This window comes from Notolepis coatsorum (assembly GCF_963971535.1).
Source record: "Notolepis coatsorum genome assembly, chromosome: 8".
Taxonomy (NCBI): Eukaryota; Metazoa; Chordata; class Actinopteri; order Aulopiformes; family Paralepididae; genus Notolepis; species Notolepis coatsorum.
The window spans coordinates 149,896,868-149,914,915 of NC_140172.1; the positions used below are offsets into that span (position 1 = coordinate 149,896,868).

General features: G+C 42.6%; 1 protein-coding gene across 1 annotated transcript in view; it reads right to left on the reverse strand.

Moving 5' to 3' along the window:
- Positions 1–7,751: 7,751 nt before the first annotated feature.
- LOC311232900 (endothelial cell-selective adhesion molecule-like) overlaps positions 7,752–18,048 on the reverse strand; it is a gene marked incomplete at both ends in the record, with an annotated part of 53,885 nt that continues 43,588 nt past the window's right edge. Inside the window, one exon of the mRNA XM_084319734.1 lies at positions 7,752–7,899. Within this exon, the coding sequence (XP_084175860.1) occupies positions 7,752–7,899 (148 nt within the window). The remainder of the gene's footprint in view (positions 7,900–18,048) is intronic.

Here is an 18,048-nt window from a genome sequence, read left to right on the forward strand (position 1 = left end):
GTGAAAAGATGCGACGGCTGCCTCCTCGTGTACCGGAGGGGACACGTGATGCAAGGCTTCGTCCACATTGCAGCCTGCCAGTGGGAGGCATGGTCTAACAACGTTCGAGACAGGGGAGGGTAGAATTGGATAATACGAAATTGGGATGGAAGAAAAATAGAAAATGGGGAGAAAAAGTAGATTACAAAAAAGAATGAATTCCATAAACAAAATGGACTGACGACTTCACCAGAGGTGCTGCATGATGGAGAGATGGAGAGATGGATAGATGGATAGATGGAGAGATGGAGAGATGGAGAGATGGATAGATGGAGAGATGGAGAGATGGAGAGATGGATAGATGGATAGATGGAGAGATGGAGAGATGGATAGATGGAGAGATGGAGAGATGGATAGATGGATAGATGGAGAGATGGAGAGATGGAGAGATGGAGAGATGGAGAGATGGAGAGATGGAGATAGATGGATAGATGGATAGATGGAGAGATGGAGAGATGGAGAGATGGATAGATGGAGAGATGGAGAGATGGAGAGATGGAGAGATGGAGAGATGGATAGATGGATAGATGGATTGATGGATAGATGGATAGATCAAGTTGAGACAGTAAGCTGAAGCGTAATCAATTTGAGGCTGACAGCCTGTTCAGGATTCAGTTCAGATGGTAGTCCTTTTGTGGATGGATGGATGAGCTGTGTATGTGTGTCTCTCCTCCTGCAGTTCTTTATGCTATGAAAGAGGACAGTGAGAAGGTCCCTACACTGCTGACTGACTACATATTAAAAGGTAAAACATCATGTTGTTCATGTTCCTCACCAGGTATGAGTCACATTAGGGGGAGACATGTCTCTTTTTGTTCTTCAGTGTCCATAAAAACGGTGTGTTAGTGTTGTTGTTGTTCCTACTTGAAGTCCAGGGGGAACACTACTGCGAGCTAAATAGCTCCAGAGGTAATTACTAGTGCTGTCAGGCGATTAAAAAAATTTATATAATTAATTACAGGATTTGTAATTAATTTATCTAATTAATCGCATTTTAATCGCATAACCATTTTAGGCCTGATATTCTATATTCTATAATCATATTTCAAATGGCATGTGTCCGGATGGCTGAATTAAGTACTGTATCTATACAAAACCTTCTGTTTAATCATCTTCCATTTATTAATTTGTTTAGATTTTTCAGGTCTGGTACATTTTAGCATGGTGTTATTCACAGTCAAAGATTAAAAAAAATGTATTGATATTCTCATTTGGTTCATTACAATTTACTCTAGCCTAGTAACAGACACAGTATTTCTGGAATACATTCCCTGAGATCCATAGATGTCCCTAGAATCAGATACCAAGAACATGCAAATGGACCATTTAAAATAAAAAGTCTGTAAATGTGTATTCTACGTTCTTATGGAATGAATGAGATTAAAAACTATTTTAAACTTTTTTTAGTTTTTTTATTAATTTTGAGTTAATTTTCATAACGCGATAATTTGCTGTGTAATTAATTAATCGAATCTAATCTAATACGATAAACTGACAGCCCTAGCAAATAGTTCACTAAAGGTGTAACTCAAGGTGCTACCATCCTTACACCACACGTTAGTACGACGTAGAGGAAGGGCCTGAAGCCGTCTGTAACAGTGTTGGTATGTATGTCTGTCATGTGTTGTTTTGTACAGTATGCCATGCTACTACATTCACCAGCATCACTCTTTGACCTTTGTGATATTATCCTCTTTGATGACAGAAGTAGATAAACGTTAGCATAGCGTAGCCGTGTTTGCTACTCGATATTCAGGCTACACACCAGTGGCTTAGGCAGAAATAGATTTTTGGGTGGGCCTATAATGTGGGTGGGCCAATTTTTCCAAGCTAATATTGGCACACTGGAATGCAAAATATAGTGTGCTTTCATTAGGCTTATAGGGCTACGGAAAAGGGACAAATGTGGACCAAACTAATAAACTGGAAGAAATGAAAAAACAAAAAGAAAAAAACGTAAGTCTTCAGGGGTAGGGCCTGACAAGCCTAGTGCTTCTCCCTAGCCGTTTTCGGACAATTGGACAATGCTGCAATAGCAGCTGGTAAAACGTTGACAATTTATGGAATGACCGTGTCCAAAGCCTGAAATAAAAAATAACTGAACTGAACTGAACTGAACTGAACTGAACTGGATGTATTTGTCCACTAGGAAGTGTGTCTTGACAATCATTGGTGGCATTTCCAGAGAAACCACTGATTACATGCCATTGTATCTGTCTCATGTCTCGCGTCTCACATCTCATGTCTCATGTCTCGCGTCTCACGTCTTACGTCTTACGTCTCATGTCTCACGTCTCACGTCTCACGTCTCATGTCTCACGTCTGAGTGAGAGAGTGAACAGTTTTAAGTACCTCGGAGTCCACATATCCGAGGACTTGACATGGACCACACACATTGACAGTGTTGTGAAGAAGGCACGGCAACGCCTCTAATTCCTCAGGCGCCTAAGGAAGTTCCAAGTCAGTCAGAAGATCCTTAAGAACTTCTACTCATGTACAATAGAGAGCATCCTGACTGGCAATATCACCTGCTGGTTTGGGAATAGCACCGCACAAGACCATAGCAGACTACAGAGAGTGGGCTTCCCACTCTCCAGAACATTTACAACAAGCGGTGCAGGGGTAAGGCTAAGAGAATTATCAAGGACTCCAGCCACCCAAACAACTGACAGCACTTGCACCACAAGGTACGTGGACTTACTTCCAGATTGGGCCTTTAGAGCAGTGGTTTTTAACACTCACGCACCATGGAATCACCAGGGAAGCTCTGTTTTAGACATGTTTCTTTCCCTCTTCAGCCTGGCCATCTGTGTATGTAACAACAATAACAGCAACAACGATAACAACAACATCAACATCAACACCACATACATCCTCCAGTGTAAAGACATACAGCAGAATGGACGTTGGGATGTTAAGGACCTGCAGCTACATGCATCCATTGTGTCCGTTTTAATTTCTTTTTTCAACGAGGACGATGCAGGTTTTTTTTTGGACGGGGCTGAGGACGAGTCCGTCCGTCCGTCCGTCCGTCCGTCCGCCCGCCTGTCTGTCTGTCTGTCTGTCTGTCTGTCTGTCTGTCTGTCTGTCTGTCTGTCTGTCTGTCTGTCTGTCTGTTATTATGCTACAAACAAACCAGACATTCAGGAGGTCAGCCACACAAATGATGACAGACACAAAGGACTGATTAATCTCAGAGATGGATGGATGTAGCCGGGCCCTGACTCTTGATTCATGTCTCCCTTGTTCCTTTTCATTTGAGACTGAAACAGAGGTACACCGATAAGCAGATGTCCAAGAAACCAAGGGGACATTATTGCAGTATGAAAAAAAAAAGCTAGTCACACGTCTAACAGAACTATCAGACAGCCTGTCACACGTCTACAACTATCAGACAGTCTGTCACACGTCTAACAGAACTATCAGACAGCCTGTCACACGTCTACAACTATCAGACAGCCTGTCACACGTCTACAACTATCAGAGCCTGTCACACGTCTAACACAACTATCTGTCACGCGTCGAACAAGCAATAAATATCTTATTTACAATTTCAGTGCGGTTAGCAACTTTAAATCATTACAACTCAGGAAATATGCCCGCGGAAGTATTAATATTAGTGTTAATATTGTCCAATATTATTAGAAGCCATTTCTAAGCTGTGTTAAAAACTATGCTTTAAGCATTTTCTAAAGCATTTTACAAGACATACTGGACATAAAGCTAAAAGAAAAGGTTGATACTTTGCATTTTAAACATTGATAGCATGTATGTAAATGTGTCCCATCTTTATTTTCACATGAGTTTATATTAGATAATATTTATTGTTCATATATCTCCTATCCAAAAAACTGTTTTGTATGAGCAAAAGACTCTTTCCACTGGTGAGGTGAATGGAAATCACAGCTAGTTTGGTCCGTCTGTTGGTCCGGCGATCGATTTCAGATGAATGGTCGATTAACTACTCCAGGTTCCTTAATAATAGCTACATATTTCCTCACGGCAATAACCCTTTGAGGAGTGAGTTTTTTTTTTTTTTATTATATATATTTTTTTATTCTATCTTGGAATTCTAGCACTACACAGCTCTCGCTGATTATTGGCTATTGTGACATCATCGTTAGAATGTTCAGTTCTCAGGGTTCTAACCACACAGGTGTGACCGTGCACCTGAGAGAGAGTCCTCGTGTGTCTCGAGGATACAGGTGTGACCGTGCACCTGAGAGAGAGAGTCCTCGTGTGTCTCGAGGATACAGGTGTGACCGTGCACCTGAGAGAGAGAGAGTCCTCGTGTGTCTCGAGGATACAGGTGTGACCGCGCACCTGAGAGAGAGAGAGTCCTCGCGTGTCTCGAGGATACAGGGGACGTGTTTGTTTTGCTCTTCTGCTTCGTTTGAAACAAAGATTTGTCTGACAGGGTGTCGGGGGGAGGGAAGATTATATTTCTGGAGTAAGATAGGGACATATATAAAAAAAAATATATATATATTAAGAAAAACATTGAATTGGAAAGATTTTAAAAAAAATACATCGATACAATAAAAAAGAAGATACTGCACAAATGTATGAAATCGATATCTATACATATTTTGTATACAATTAATGCATAATGAATATAAGAGCGGCGTGAGTATATACTTATTCAGTGAGTATATACTTATCACTGAATAAAACCCAGTTTGTGTTCAAAGGTGTTGAGAGTCACAGCCAGCGTGACCCAGCATTTGCCATCCCGTTCCCCCTCACAGACGTTATTAGGACAGTGACCTCTGTGCCTACTTTCTTTCACCGTTGATGATATGATTAAAGAACATGTATTATCTTGTATATCACAGCAGTGCAATTGTTCCGTTCTCTGTTACTGCTGCTCCCTCCCCCGGACAGGGCCTCCGGGCAGAACGAGGAGCTCCTCCAAGGACAGTTACGCTCTGTGCCTACACTACGTTCTTTCACTGTGTGTATAAACGTATAACTAAAATGATCAGTATATGTTGATTGCACATGTTAAATAAACTAGAAAGTATAATCAATACTTAGTATACTTACATACTATATACATACTGCCAAGCAGGAAGGCTTGCATCAGTATTATCTTTCCCTCCCTTGTGTATGACCTTGTAGCCTATCACTGCTCCGGTCGGCGCCCCAGGAGCCTATAAACTGCTGTGTGCTGATTGGTTGCTATGACCTTATCTCGGAAGAAGATTTGTTGCTGTCTCACTTTACAAACAGTTCGACCTCCGGTCGCGTCCAAGAATCCTAAAATGCACCTTGCTGATTGGTGCAACAGATGCTTAACCCTTTACTATCACACTACCGATGGTCACTGCACGATGCTGTACGTGTGTTTAAAACACAACAGGTGATGATTAAGCTTAACCATGATTAAGTATATGTTTATTGTATATGCCTGTATAGTACCTGTATATATATATATCTGTATATATCTATAGCTTACAGGCTATCCCTCCTAAGACCAGTCTCCCTCACTAGCATGCTGATAAGGCCGGGGACCAGTGCGAAAGCACATGACATTGATCCTAGGGGAATTCCGAAGTACAGTAATCCGTTTCAGTTAAACTGATTACTTTTACTTTTCAAGTTACTAACCATTGGAGTAGCGATAAGCCAATGGCAAGACACAGTTGAAAGAAGGAGTGTTTATCTTTGCTTGCAATATGACGCTACGGAACTGTGTATAAAAAGTAATGTTCGCGCATGAAAAGCTCTTCGGCTTGCTTACGTGACTTTTTATCTTCATTTTCAATGTCGAGCGGTGTATTGGGACTTGAATATGGATGTTTTAAATGCGAGCTTTTCCCTATGATGGCGAGCACTATCTTGTCTGTTTAGATTTGAAGAGCTGTGCTTGGCTCTTAGCTCACTTTTTGTGATGATTCTTAAACCATAGAGGTTTTATTGTTCTTCAGGCGAAAGATGCTGATTTAGTCTTTGATGAGTTTATTATTTTCCTGGATTGGATCTTTCCAAGACAGTATTATTGTAACAACTTTTTCCTAATTAAACCAAACTTTGTTAAATACTTTTATTCAACTCTTGGACCGCGTTCTTTTACGAGCTCCATCATGATCTTTTAAAACGCTGGCCACGCCTTGCTTTCATCTGAGGTAAGCGGGATGGAATTGATTGGAATCAATATGTCCTGGTAGCCTGATTACAGATTCAATCAATTGCTAGTACTGCTTCTAGCTAAAGTTATACCAATGACTATTCAGGGTTCTTACGTCTGTACCCAGGTTGGAGTCAAAAGTAGGGCTCTGATGTGGATACTCTTGTATTGAGCGTGTTTTCGACCTGGCCTTATGGAAATTATTATTAATATTATACACTAATATTATACTATTATTAATAGTACTAACTATTAAATAGTATTGCTGTGAATATGACTATTCAATGAAAGGAGTTTTCCCAAGCAGACATTCTGTTTATTACAAACAATAAAGAGATTAACAACTCTTTTATTTCATATGAAATGGATAAAACTAACCAGTGACTATGAAATGAGAATTAAATAAAATACAGACTTGGCGACTTCCATGAAGAATTAAGCAAATCTCCTGGAAGGGATTCCAAGCAAGCACCAGAGACTCTGTGTCAGCCAGTTTATGAGATTTATCCAGCGGCCTTGAGACTCTTCACAACAGGACGCTGTGGTGAGGGGTACCAAGGCTAGTGGTCCATGGACTTGTTGAACTAATCAGAGGTTCTGGGGCTTAATACATGGCGTGATTAGGATTGAGAATTGACTCGAGAACTTAGCGAGTTTAGCACCTCGCTGAGGGATATCGAGCGGCCACAGGGTTTTATCTCAGATCGGTGTTGAGATAGATAGAGACACCTGTAGCTCTTAACAAAAGGTCTCGCCAGTTGCTACGGCGATCTGCCTCCAGCGTTTCAGGTGGCAAATAAAGTCAAGTTAATAACTGATTATATATATATATATATATATATATATATATATATATATATATATATATATTAGAGGTGGGCATAGATTAATTTTTTTAATCTAGATGAATCTATCTGCAATCCTGGATTTAATCTAGATTAATCTAGATTAAAATGGCTAAAAAAAAAAAAAAAACCTGCCGAAGGCATTCAAAATATGTGTGTTCTACCCAAATAATGACCAGAAGTAAGTCCTTACTTTTTCTTTCCTCCTTATGTTTCTCAGGCCAGGTGGCCCATTACACCATGAGCCCATCTCCCGTTTCCAAAATGCATTACAGACTGTTTGAAAAAGCTGTTTTGCTATAATAATTGGTAATGAAATATCAAAATAATGTTCAATAAGATGTACTTGTGTTTAATAAGTTGTTTTATTCAGAAGTTAACACAAATACATAATATTACCAGTACAGTACAGTATCTAGCACACTCTCAGGAGCAAAACAGAAAGAATCATTTCAAACTTGAACTATGTGACATGGCTTGAATCAACTGCTCCAGTGGAGTTGCTCAGTGGCCAATGGTGTCAACTGTGGTTGTACTGGGCAGCTCCCAGGTGTGAATGGAAAAGAACATCTGTGCTCAGCGAACCTACCCTGGGTAAATAAAGGTAGAAAAAAAAATGCAAAAAAAAAAGAAAAAAAAAAGATTTTTTTTTTTTTTTTTTTTTTTTTTTTAGATTAATGCGTTAATTATATTATCGCGCGATACTAGTATAGCGTTAACGCAGCACGTTAACGCCGTTAACGGACCAGCTCTAATATATATAACGGGTCTTTGTGGTGGTGGGGGCCGGAGCCGATGGACGACATGGTGCCGTTCTTGGAGATGATGTCGGAGCCCATGCCGCTCTTAGCCCAGGACACACACTTAGGGCCCTGGGCGTTTTCCCTGAGGAGAGAGGAGAGGGTTAAGAAAGAAAAAAAGAAACAGACAGACAGACAGACAGACAGACAGACAGACAGACAGACAGACAGACAGACAGACAGACAGACAGACAGACAGACAGACAGACAGACAGACAGACAGACAGACAGACAGACAGACAGACAGACAGACAGACAGACAGACAGACAGACAGACAGACAGACAGACAGACAGACAGACAGACAGACAGACAGACAGACAGACAGACAGACAGACAGACAGACAGACAGACAGACAGACAGACAGACAGACAGACAGACAGACAGACAGACAGACAGACAGACAGACAGACAGACAGACAGACAGACAGACAGACAGACAGACAGACAGACAGACAGACAGACAGACAGACAGACAGACAGACAGACAGACAGACAGACAGACAGACAGACAGACAGACAGACAGACAGACAGACAGACAGACAGACAGACAGACAGACAGACAGACAGACAGACAGACAGACAGACAGACAGACAGACAGACAGACAGACAGACAGACAGACAGACAGACAGACAGACAGACAGACAGACAGACAGACAGACAGACAGACAGACAGACAGACAGACAGACAGACAGACAGACAGACAGACAGACAGACAGACAGACAGACAGACAGACAGACAGACAGACAGACAGACAGACAGACAGACAGACAGACAGACAGACAGACAGACAGACAGACAGACAGACAGACAGACAGACAGACAGACAGACAGACAGACAGACAGACAGACAGACAGACAGACAGACAGACAGACAGACAGACAGACAGACAGACAGACAGACAGACAGACAGACAGACAGACAGACAGACAGACAGACAGACAGACAGACAGACAGACAGACAGACAGACAGACAGACAGACAGACAGACAGACAGACAGACAGACAGACAGACAGACAGACAGACAGACAGACAGACAGACAGACAGACAGACAGACAGACAGACAGACAGACAGACAGACAGACAGACAGACAGACAGACAGACAGACAGACAGACAGACAGACAGACAGACAGACAGACAGACAGACAGACAGACAGACAGACAGACAGACAGACAGACAGACAGACAGACAGACAGACAGACAGACAGACAGACAGACAGACAGACAGACAGACAGACAGACAGACAGACAGACAGACAGACAGACCGACCGACCGACCGACCGACCGACCGACCGACCGACAGACAGACAGACAGACAGACAGACAGACAGACAGACAGACAGACAGACAGACAGACAGACAGACAGACAGACAGACAGACAGACAGACAGACAGACAGACAGACAGACAGACAGACAGACAGACAGACAGACAGACTGACTGACTGACTGACTGACTGACTACACAAGCACAGCCCTCCCCCTACACTCACTCTCACTGTTACACACACACACCCTTGTACTCACCGGCATTAGATAAGCCGGATCACATAAATTAACAAGATGCCACAAGCCGAATAAAATACGACTAGGTCATCCAGTGGTCACATAGTCCAGTCTCCATTAATCACAGATCGTTATCATAGAAGACACACATGCACAAACTTACACGTAAATGTGCGTTACATGCACTCATGCACGGCGGACATACTGACTGACCAATACACACAGACACAGCGTGCACGCAGGACGAAGACCACAACCACACTGGTCGATTGGGGGACCAATAAAACACCCTGACAGAGAAGAGACTTCTACTTCTTTCTTCTTCTCTGCTTGGACTGACTGGACGGACGAGACTGCTGCACAATGACTTAACTTTTATCCTTCCTTTTATATACTCAACCGGCCGGTTGTAACAATCTAGATTACAAATTGTACCTTGCTATACATTGCTTGTTAAACTGTTTATAATAAATACCTTCAAAAGTGTTTCATCTCTTATATTGTTAAGTATCGTTTACAACTTTCACGTTTGAATCTAAAACGTGACAATTTGGCGTCCCTGGTGGGCATTCATTCAGACTTACCAGCCTGTTTGCGGACAGTATTGACTGGACATCCACTCTCAAAGGATCCACTTTCAAAAAGGTAAGCAGATGAACCTGTTACGTTAAGTCGAAATCTGCATAGTTAAAACAGCCGTTATGAGTGGATGCATTCTCATTATTGTCTTGTGAATAGGTGGCTAAAAATATAAGTAAAACCCATTGAATTGTGTTGTTGAAATGAATATTTGCAAGGTGCAATTTGTAACTAGAACTTTTTATTTAATTTTTTTTCCACTCACACCACTAGGTTAGAATGACCCATTTATTTAAGTTAGGGTTGTTTGTTTAAGTTAGAGCCACAGTGTACAGGGGCTTGAGTATGGCCGGAGTGGTTGAGTAGACAAACCATGGGATTGTGTAGGGCTGAAGTGCGTGGGAATTACGAACGGGTTACGGTTAAGGTTGATCGGCCTTAATTAGTCCTGTTTAGTCTCCTAATTGCGTCAGCCAGCTGCAATCCTGGCCTGCGAAATAAGCTTAGTCGATTGAAAAGGTTATGAGTTACGATGAACCCATGTTGAATGTGGTTAGGTTATGAGTTGTGTTATATCGATGTTTTATTCCCATATTTCAGTGTTGTGTATTGTATTATACAGGCGTCTTAAATTCTAAGTGTTGTGAGGCTATATCCATAGGTCGTTAGCTGTTTCCTTGCCATGGTGTATATTTGTCAGATATTATATGATGCAGGCTCCAGGCCTCGCCGTCAGAGAACGGTGTGTGTAGAGTGCTATAGTAATGAATGGTATATTATATATACATTGCTATAACTGTTCTTGGTAAGGTGACCATTATCGTTATATTAAGATGAATATACTGGTGGTAGGGGGGCCAGCCTATTGTTGTTAAAACATATATTGTTCATATTGCATGGTTGTGCTGCTCTGCGAGAGAGGGGTCCTAGTTTCGTGGACTTTTGAACCCTTGCAGCGGCCGCGTGAGGGGGCAGGTCTGTGGAACCACTGACGGTTGAACCCTCTTCACATTGCAGTTTCAGACTATGCGTTTGATTGATTGATTGAAAAGTTTATTAACAGATTGCAGAATGGGTACAGTACAGTACAGCTCAATACATACAATTGTTAAGGGGATGCAGACCAGAGAAAGACTTTCGTCTTGTTTACATCAGGGTCCCCCATTTTCAATTCATCATAACATATATGACATACATGACATACAGATAGACAGTACTGCTACATCTATACATTTATGACATATCAGATTTGCAAATACAGTACTGTTTGTGATACAAAAGTGTCCAGAAAAGGAGTGTATATACATTTGGCATAGAAACTGTACATTGGTGGAGGTTGGTTGGGTGGGGTGGGGTTGGGTGAGGGCTGTACATTGGAGGTGGGGGGGGGTTGGGAAGGGGACACACACACATTTTACACTGTACATTGGAATATTGACAAAGCCTTACTTGGTCATTTACTGTACAACTAGGTTAGGACATTTGTAGGGGCCAGTTTCGAATTGCAGTCTCACGTAGGTGTTTTTTTAGAGTGTTTTTGAAGGTGGGTAGTGATTCACATTCCTTTACAGCTTTAGGTAGGGCGTTCCACATTGATGTGGCATAATTGCGAAACGTGTTTAGTCCCTTGTTTGAGCCGAATCTGGGTTTTACATGATTTGTGGAGCTCCCTCTGGTGTTGTGATCGTGGTATTCACTGACCTTTGGGAAGTATTTTGACATGTACATGGGTACCTTGGTCGCGTAGTGTATCTTGTAGACCAGGCCCATTGCAAGTTGCTGTACTCTGTCGTCTACTCTAAGCCATCCTAGGTTGTCAAAGTGGGCAGGGGTGAGGTGGGTTCTAGGAGTCAGGTCAAGTAGTAGTCTGACTAGCTTGTTTTGAGATGTTTGTAATTTGTTTTTTAGTGCCTTTGAGGTGCTTTGGTACCATGAGGTGCAAGCATAGTCGTAGTACCCTTGAATGAGTGCTCCTGCTAGAGTCTTCAGGGTATTCTTGTTTACCAGAGAGGAGATCCGGTACAAGAATCGCGTTCGTTGGTTGACTTTTTTTATTACATTGGATGCCATTTTGTCACAGGAAAGATTAGCCTCTAGGATGGAACCCAGGTAGGTAATTTCATCTTTCCTTGTGATAATATTGTCACCCACTGTAACCGAGAAGCCGTCGGTCTTGCTGAGTTTGTTATTTGAACCGAAGAGAATGGACTCTGTTTTGCCCATGTGTAATGATAGTTTGTTGTCGGCGAGCCATATGCAGATTTTGCCTAGTTCCGAGCTGAGGGCTTTTTCAACCTGTAACTTGTTCTTGTCAGAGACCAGCAGGGCTGAGTCGTCCGCAAACAGGAACAAGTTGCAGTCACAAGCTGACGACATGTCATTTGCATAAATTAGGAATAGTAGCGGTCCTAGTATGCTTCCTTGTGGAACACCACAGCTCACTGTGAGGGGGGGGGATAGGGTACCGTTTACTTCCACCATCTGTTCCCTCCCCTCCAGGTAGGATTGTATCCAGCTCACTGATAAACTATCAAAACCAATTGCTTTTAGCTTGTCAATCAGAATGGTGTGATTGACAGTGTCGAAGGCCTTTTGTAGGTCCAGCATGACCATGCCGCAGTATTTGCCCGCGTCCACCTCTTGTTTGATGTGGTCGTTCAAGTAGAGAAGGCATGTGTCAGTGGAGTGGGATGTTCTGAAGCCAGATTGGAATTCGTAGATTAGATTTTTTTCCGCGAGGTACTTTTCGATCTGTTCGTATACTATTTTTTCCATGACTTTCGAGATGGATGTAAGGATAGAAACAGGGCGGTAGTTACCCGGGTCTAATTTGCTGCCCGTTGACGATTAGATGGATGTATCTAGTTAATTAACGATAGGCGGGTGGTATATTATATTATTATATTATGCTATATAAGCAGTTGTGGGAGCGGGTATTATATTATTGTATTATGCTATATAGGGGGAGTGGGTACCTGACTTCTCGTTGCGACCACTCTGAACACCGCCGTGCGCACTGCTGGCCCATCAGCCACCACGGACGCACGACTCGTGGGCTGGAAGCAATCGTTTTCGTTTTGGTTGGATACAGAGGCGTGCCGTGCACCACGCGCATATTCACAGAAATATTATACACTCAATATCTGCGTTATTACCACACTTATAGATGCTGTTGAACCAGCAATCTTTATTTTTTCTAATGCGAATTAACCATATTGCGGGTACAGTCGCACTGATCAACATTCTGTAATGCATTCTGATATTCTAATTAAATATATAATAGCTGGTTATACATGCAAAATGGACGATAGAACACTGGAACTGGAAATATTTGAAGGCACATATGGACTATGCATTTATAGCTGTTCGCTTTCAATGCAAACCCGCAAGTGTCTGAGGGCGCCGCTGCGTCCTACAGGGTTTCACGTATTACGTGAGCATGAATAAACGTATTATTGATAAACGCAAGGCACGAAGACCATAAAGTATAATATGCCTAGTGGGACGATACAGATATCATTTTCATCGTTCATTTGTTTGGCTCTGAAAACATAACCTTCCATGGAATGAAATATACCAAAGGAATTGCTTTGATTCCGGACTTAGGGTCCAGTTCGTTGCATGCCGGTTGAAGACCCCCTAAAGAGGTCCTGCGTTATATTATTACATAATTATAGTTACACGCACGGTGTGCGGACTGCATGACATGCAAAGGGCCAAGGGGGGAGAGGGACTTTCGTCTTGTTTGCATCAGGGTCCCCCGTTTTCAATTAGTCATAATCAACCAGTTGTTGTTGTTATTATTATTTCTTTGGTCCGAGGCGCGGGGACTGTTAGTGCCGCTTGCCGTACATTAGTGAGCGACCATGAATCATAATTTTAGTAAATTGACCCATTATTTGATTTTATTAGTCTTCCTGGGGTCCACCAGGAACAGTAATTATTATTGCGATTCTTTGTTTTTTGGAGACTGTACCAGACACATATTGCATGATGATGATATCGGGTTGAATGAAATTACGTGCGTGCACGGTGGCAGAAGAACAAAAGTGGTCGGGTGAATGAATGTGTGAATGAAAACTTTATTTGACGGATTGCAGAATGGGTACGATACAGTACGGCTCAATACATACAATTGTTGGGGGGATGCAGACCAGAGAAAGGCGTTTGTCTTGTTTCCATCAGGGTCTCCCACATATTTTGTATGCTTTGATAACAGTGTAGCCTGTGTTCTTTGTGTGGTTCTACTGAAAGAGACACAATGTAAACCTTTCTTTGTTTACTTTCAATGAAACCATAAAGCAGCCCCCAGAAGACCGATACGATTTGATAAGGGACTTAAAGATGTCCAGCGCCTGTAATATTCGTTTTACATCATAACCATAAGATCTGTTTTGTGTCGTCACCCGAGTGAGAAGACGGGGTCTGGGCTAGAACGCTAATACATTCCACTTTTGCGTCCTATGGAAGTAAATAGAAGGCGTGACTGGATATCTGAGCGATTGGTATGGATGTTTACAATCATGGTGAATATCGTCCTTACATTGCTCCCAAATCATGGACAATCTAGTCAATATAATCTAGTCTATAATCTATAATCTAGTCAATATAATCATGGACATAGTATATAGGCCTATAGCCTCTGCGGTCACATTGATTGGTTAGCGCGTTTTATTGTTGGAAGTACATCTAACGCAATGAACCCGTATTTCCCACGGAGACGGTACAGGTGTGATTGACCAAATGTGCTGTTATTCTTGACGAGAGTTGTAATTTAGATTTGGCTATTATCCCTGTGATGAGAACTCAACATGTATATACACTCATAAAGTCGAATGGTTGTTAGTCGACATCCAGCAATCGTTGCTGTTTTGGTGGAACTTATTTTTAGTGATTCTTAGTGTCTCAGTATATATTTTTTTGCGACTTTGATCTGCTTGGATTCACTGATAAAACGATTTAATCACGACATCACGACAGGACGCAAGCATGTTTATGGGATTCAAGAATGTTAATATTTGTTCCACTTGCACGTATTCTAAGTGGCTCTACGCGGTCGGATGTCTGGATTCTAAATGCAACTGTTGCCTTATGATGCCTCGTGAGGTGGAGAGACAGGAAGGGTTTGCCGTATAGGATAAATATAATGAAAGTTGTATTTTAGTCATAAGTCTTCTGAGGACGGAAGTAATTACGGCAGTATGGTTTCTTTGTTGACAGATGTGAAGCTCGTCTGATTACTGTCACTGTGACAAGCTGTAGAAGGTCCTATAGTCATATGCGCGCGCGTGTGTGTTTACCGTTTGAATAATTAGGCATAATTCTAATGAGAAATTAATCCTAGTCTATATTACTTATTCATTAATTAATTTATATTAATGAATGTATTGAATGTTCAGTCTGTCTCTGATGCTGAAGGCAGGTCTGTCTTCTAAGAGCGGTTTTGATCTCCATATAAGACTGGATATGTTTATAGCATTTTTAAAAAAAACACGGAACGGAGTTGCAAACAACTTTTTTAAAAAGCATAGAGGATAATGGAAGCACATATTAGGCCTGTATACATTATGCACCCATACATATTATATACGATTAGGGAGTATTTTTAAAGTGAATCTACTATACAGCGGAGGTTTTGAGGCAGGTTATTCCAAAGGGTTAATGCTCTAAAACTAAAAGATCTCCTTAAGAGCGTTGGTTTTAGGACCTGGCAATTCGAGCTGCCCACTACTGGGACCTCGAGTGTAATACTCATGCACAGTTTTGCACAATCGGTTCATGTATGGGGACAGGAGTTTTACTGCTCATGACCAATTTAAACAGCACGGGTGTATTACAAGACAATCTATCTTCGACGTTAGGCCAAGAGACACGGGCATGCATATACGGCTCACATTGGACCTTGGTCAGCAGCCCATAGTACCAACCGTGCTGCCCTGTTCTGGGCAACCTGGAGCTTACAGAGGTCACCGCTGGCAGCGCCACAAGATGGCATATAATTAAACGTTGCACTATCTCCCTCTACACTAAATCACTGGGTAACATTATCACGTCTCATGGCTTCTCCTACCATTGTTATGCCGACGATACTCAACTCTTCCTCTCCTTCCCTCCCTCAGATATCCACGTCTCTGTGCGGATCTCGGCCTGTCTGTCCGACATCTCAGCCTGGATGACGTCCAACCACCTCAAACTGAACCTAAGCAAAACAGAATTGCTCCACCTGCCGGCCAAATCCTCCCCCCTAACCGACCTTTCAATCACAGTCGAGAATGCAGCTGTGACTGCGTCCCCGACCGCCAAGAACCTTGGTGTTGTCCTCGACGACCAGTTGAACTTCTCTGCTCACATCGCAGCGACGACCAGAACCTGCCGATTCCTCCTGAGCAACGTCAGAAGGATACGCCCCTTCCTGACAAAAGAAGCCACCCAACTCCTCGTCCAATCAACAGTCATCTCCCGCCTCGACTACTGCAATGCACTGCTCGCTGGCCTCCCGGCCACTGCCACTAAGCCTCTTCAACTCATTCAGAACGCAGCGGCCCGCCTGATCTCAAACCTACCGAAGTCGGCCCATGTCACCCCACTTCTTAGGGACCTGCACTGGCTCCCCATTGCTGCACGAATCCGCTTCAAGGCCCTCGACCTAGCATACCGTGCGGCAAAGGGAACCGCTCCCGCCTACCTCCGGTCAATGGTCTCTAACTACACACCCTCAAGACCCCTACGCTCTGCATCTTCTGGCCGCCTCAGACCTACTCCTATCCAAGCTCCGGGAGGGTCATCAAAGAGAAGTCGCCTATTCTCAGTCCTTGCCCCACAATGGTGGAATGAACTACCCACCCCAGTTAGGACAGCCGAATCACGTCCAATCTTTCGCCGTCGACTAAAGACGCACTTCTTCAACCATTATCTGAATAAAAAAAAAAAAAAAAAAAAAAAAAAAAAAAAAAAAAAAAAATCTAACCCTAACTAACCGTACTGTCATGCACTTGTCCTAATAAACTAACCTACACTGTAGCACTCAACACTTTGATGAACATTGTTGCTCAGCTGATAGAGTTGTGCCCTTCCTGATGGCTTGTCGTACAGAACTTGTAAGTCGCTTTGGATAAAAGCGTCAGCTAAATGACTAAATGTAAATGTAAATGAGTACGTCTCCTGGAAATACCGATTGCTCTTCCCATTTTTAAAAAGACAATATAATTAATATGCTGAGATCAAGACAGAGTGCTGTCCAGCTTCACACCAAAAAGATTAGTACTTTCGACATGTTGGACTGCAGAATTACACGAGTTTAAATGAATCTTTGGATTTGTAGATTACCTGCTTTACACAGTGCATTTGTTTTTTTTGGGGATTTTGAGGGCGGGTCTGCTGCGCTCACGGCTACAGTGTGCATTGTTGTGTGATGGTACAGAGTGGACGCGTCCCCCTCTCTCTCTCTCTTGCGTCCAACGAGTCATGTGTCTGTGTTTTGTAATCAAACTGACAGATGGCTGGACGTGCACGCCGAGGGACAGGGGGCGCAGAGCAACAGCGGAACCTCACGTACTGCTTTACCTGCGGAAGGCCCGGCCATTGGGCTCGGATTATGACATGTATAATCATGGAAATAATAGCAGAAACGTTCTATAGTACATGTATAATCATGTAAGCAGAATACTTGCGAGGTCCTGGTTTCCTTGGCTCTCTCCCCCTCTCTCTCTCTCTCTCTGGCACAGCAGAGCACTCAAAGATCTTAATCAGTGACCATAAATACTCACGCACACACAATGGCCTAATACAAAGGCACAGTCATTTTCCCAAGATGCAGAGTTGGAGCGAATAGCTTTAACTCAATTAATTTGACACGAAATGCCACAAGTAACTAAATTATGACTTGACTAAGATTACCCCGAGATTAGGGGACGGGGCCAGGTAGAGTTTAAGTACCAACGATAAGACACATATCAATAAATCTTTTTCCCTCCCTTTCACACCAACACACACACACCAACACACACTCACACACACACACACACACACACACACACACCCTAGTACACACACACCAACACACACTCACACACACACACACACACACACACACCCTAGTACACACACACACACACACACACTCTAGCACACACACCACA